This window comes from Loa loa (genome assembly GCF_000183805.2).
Source record: "Loa loa unplaced genomic scaffold supercont3.262, whole genome shotgun sequence".
NCBI lineage: Eukaryota > Metazoa > Nematoda > Chromadorea > Rhabditida > Onchocercidae > Loa > Loa loa.
In genome coordinates, this window is record NW_018108442.1 from 61,892 (window position 1) to 65,384 (window position 3,493).

The window sequence follows — 3,493 nt, forward strand, 5'->3', positions numbered from 1 at the left end:
ATGGAATAAGAAGTACTGGATTCAGATGATTTTAAATTTCTTTTCGATCATTGTATTATTAACTTTACCATACAGATCATTCTTGACGTTTGTTCCAGTCTTTAAGTTTCAAATTTCAAATACAAAAATGACACATTATATATGTAATATATAAAAAATTTAATAGTATGAAATACACTTAAATATATTATTGAATTAATCAAAAATCTCGTTTTGCATAAATTTGCCACAATCGAAATAATGATATGGCATAATCGAAGTAATGCCATAATCACCATAATCGAAATAATGATAAAGGAGACAGACGCCTGCCATAATCGAAATAATGATAAAGGAGACAGACACCTATGCAAATGGTATGGAAACGATCTACGAAATTTTTTAAAATCTGTGGTAATTGGCTTTTAATTTTAGACTATCAATAGAATTGACATCATTACATCTCTCAAAATTACAGTCTGTGCTTTCAAAAATGTCGAGTAAGTAAGTTTTCAATGGCTAGTTCCTTTTCTTTTTTCGTATTTGTACCCAAGTACCACCCCAAAGTAGTAATGAATGCTTGAATATCACTGATTAAGATAGTTTATTTAAAACGATCATTCAATACATTGTTTTTGTGCCAAGACGACAGCACAAAATCGTCATATTTTAGTATCATGAAGAAGTTTTGAAATAATCTTGCATTTTTTTATGACTAGTTATACATTATTAAGCCTAGTTACACTTTTTTTTATATGTCTAGCTATACATCATTAAGGGTACATACTACAATACTTGGATGTTTGCTGTTTGTTTGTTTGTTCTGTCAAAGAATACCATCAGGATTAATCTTCCGGCAATCTAATTCGCAAACTTCAATAATTCACCAGATTTATCCAAACGGTTTATGTGCCAAAACGTTTTGACAATATCATAACCTCTTTTTGACCGTGTATAGGTTATGCAAAAGAATCTCATAATGGCAGTTATCAGATTTTTGTATCAGATATCAGATTATCAGATTATGAGATTTTTGAAAATTTTTAGAACTGATAAAACATCCAATGGTTCAAAATGCTTGATTTTCGCCCGCCAACAAACGACAATATATGTCTTATTGGCTTTGCTCATGTTTCAGGGACATACATTGTACAGTGCTACGGGTATTGTCACTTCTACCTCTAAATGTCCAAAACTAGATTTCGTAAGCTAGCATTATTTTATAAGGCTTTTACGGAAACGAATATTCTGCAAGTGCTATTTGTACTCCAAATTTATTTTAGTACTTCAAATCCCATGTCAAGCAATTATAATCACGACTGAATCTCGATACAATCAAATTAAAGAAACTATAAAAATGAAGAAAACAAATTGATAGTCAGAAGAACCCTGATCAATTACAATGGAAATAAGAAAATGCAAAAATGGAAGCCAGTCTAAATAAATACTCAGGAAAACTAAAACATACGGAACTGCCACATTACTTGCTATGGGGAAACGAGAACAAATGCATCCGATTGATTTATTCACTAAGCTATAGCCTTATCGAGATGTTGCTGAACACTTTTGAAAATTTCATCTTCTGCTCCCTCAGACGGAATCTGCAAAATGAGAGTTGACGCTATTATTCGTTGTTAGGTAATGGTAACTCGGATCCTATTTGATTTCCTTATTTAACAATCAAAAAAAGCATGCGAACTTTTAATGGTTGGGCTCAATGTGCTTGGTAAAATGGTTTACAGATGATGAAAATTAATTCAATCTAGTGATTCACAAAACGCTATATCTCGAAATAGTTTTCCAAAAAGAACAAGAGTTTTCAAAAAATAGATTTTTCAAGCGAAGTCCTTTGCGCTTTGAAGTTCGAATTAACACTTTTTTTCAACTACCAAATTCCATTTCAAATCGACTAATCAAAGTGATTAAGAGGGAAAAAAAATTGCGCTTTGAAAGACTTACTTTTACCAGCTTTCCTTGCTTTTCATAGTAATCAACAACTGGAGCGGTTGCAGTTATATAGGTATGAAGTCGCTTTTTAATCGTATCAATATTATCATCTACCCGTCCACTGCAGCAATGCAAAAATTGGAAATTTATTCAGCAAATTGCAAGATGATCCTGGCTAAGTGTCACGCCTTTCTTCACTAATTCGGAAATCTTCACTTTAACGAAGAAAAAAAAAACTAAATAAAGAAAAAAAACCTTGTTTCTGCTCTATGCAAGCAACGCTTAACCAAAGTTTCTTCACTCACATCGAAAAATAATACCAACTTAGCTGGTTGAATCTGAAATTGATATTTTAACTTAAAGCTTTTAAATGCCTCACAAAAGTTTGAGAAAACCGAAAATTAAAAATAATCATGTCATTGTTCCCTGCTACTTTCAAATCTACGATCTCAAACAATTGTTCAAACAATTTAAACAATTATATGAAAGCACGTTTTAATTAAAGTGAAGTACATTCCATGCAAACTGATAAAACGGCCAATATCATCAGCCATAAATTACATTCACAGAACTTCTGAATATAAAATCTATCATATGCAACAGTTGTATATTTTCTTCCAAATGAGATATATTTTATCATTGATTTTCCAAAACTGAAAAAAAAACAAACTGGCATGATTGCGAGAAAAGAAAGTCACTAACTTCATTTTCAAATTGCTCTCCTTGTTTTACTTCCCGTGGATAACCATCAATCAAGAAACCTTTGGAACCCTTTGACACCGCTTGAAGCATAGCCTCTTTAACCAAATCTAGCACTACCTCCTGAAAAAAAGCTAAATTAATACTACTACACTAATAGGTAATGCCTAGGAGAGACTTTCTGCCTTCAGCTCATTTTCAAAAAACAGTAGGTATATATATATATATAGAGAGAGAGAGAGAGAGAAACAGTCAACCTATAAATTTAAAAATTGAACTTCGATATTCCTCAGTTTCTATGAAGTTAGGAATAAACGTAAAGTGATGATGATAAATTTGAAAACAATCTTTAAAAAAATAAATTAAAAAATACTGACCAATGGAACAAGTTCGCCATTTTGCATCAATTTATTGAGCTCTGATCCACGTGGCGATCCAGATTTCACTTCAGCACGTAGCAGATCACCTGAACTGAGATGTGTCAAGCCATATTTTTTTACGATCTTATCGCATTGCGTTCCTTTGCCAGATCCAGGACCACCTTAAAAACAAAAATAAAGAAAAAAAGGAAGAAAAAACAAAAATAGGTAGTTAATTACTCTTCAATAAAAATATTTCAGGACAATGAATAACTAAGCTACTCTAATCAATATCAATCCTCAATTTATTGCATACATTTCAGAAATTCAATGATAAGAATAATTATTGGTCAATTTACAAATAGATTAGAGAGAAAATAATAAGTTAATACCTAACATAAGATGTTTTACCGTATCAAAGTAAGTTATACATATTTAGCGATACATTTGAGCGTTTAATATATTATCTAAGTGATTTATCTTTTTTTAACTCGTTTATGAAACCGACC

At 31.3% G+C, this 3,493-nt stretch overlaps 2 protein-coding genes across 2 annotated transcripts in view; one reads left to right on the forward strand and one right to left on the reverse strand.

Annotated features, from left to right (window-relative positions):
* Positions 1–734: 734 nt before the first annotated feature.
* LOAG_13716 (hypothetical protein) lies at positions 735–1,192 on the forward strand (the record flags this gene model as incomplete). The annotated part of the gene is made up of 2 exons (XM_003149222.1): positions 735–898; positions 1,027–1,192. 2 exons carry the CDS (start codon positions 735–737, stop codon positions 1,190–1,192), a joined length of 330 nt encoding a protein of 109 aa, XP_003149270.1.
* Positions 1,193–1,248: 56 nt separating this feature from the next.
* The window catches only part of LOAG_13717 (adenylate kinase isoenzyme), a 3,571-nt gene continuing 1,326 nt past the window's right edge, over positions 1,249–3,493 (reverse strand). The window contains exons 3-7 of the mRNA XM_020448721.1: positions 3,003–3,166; positions 2,629–2,748; positions 2,182–2,264; positions 1,939–2,047; positions 1,249–1,580 (exon numbers count right to left, since the gene is read on the reverse strand). Coding sequence (XP_020301157.1) covers positions 1,509–1,580; positions 1,939–2,047; positions 2,182–2,264; positions 2,629–2,748; positions 3,003–3,166 — 548 coding nt within the window. The 3' untranslated portion in view covers positions 1,249–1,508. The remainder of the gene's footprint in view (positions 1,581–1,938; positions 2,048–2,181; positions 2,265–2,628; positions 2,749–3,002; positions 3,167–3,493) is intronic.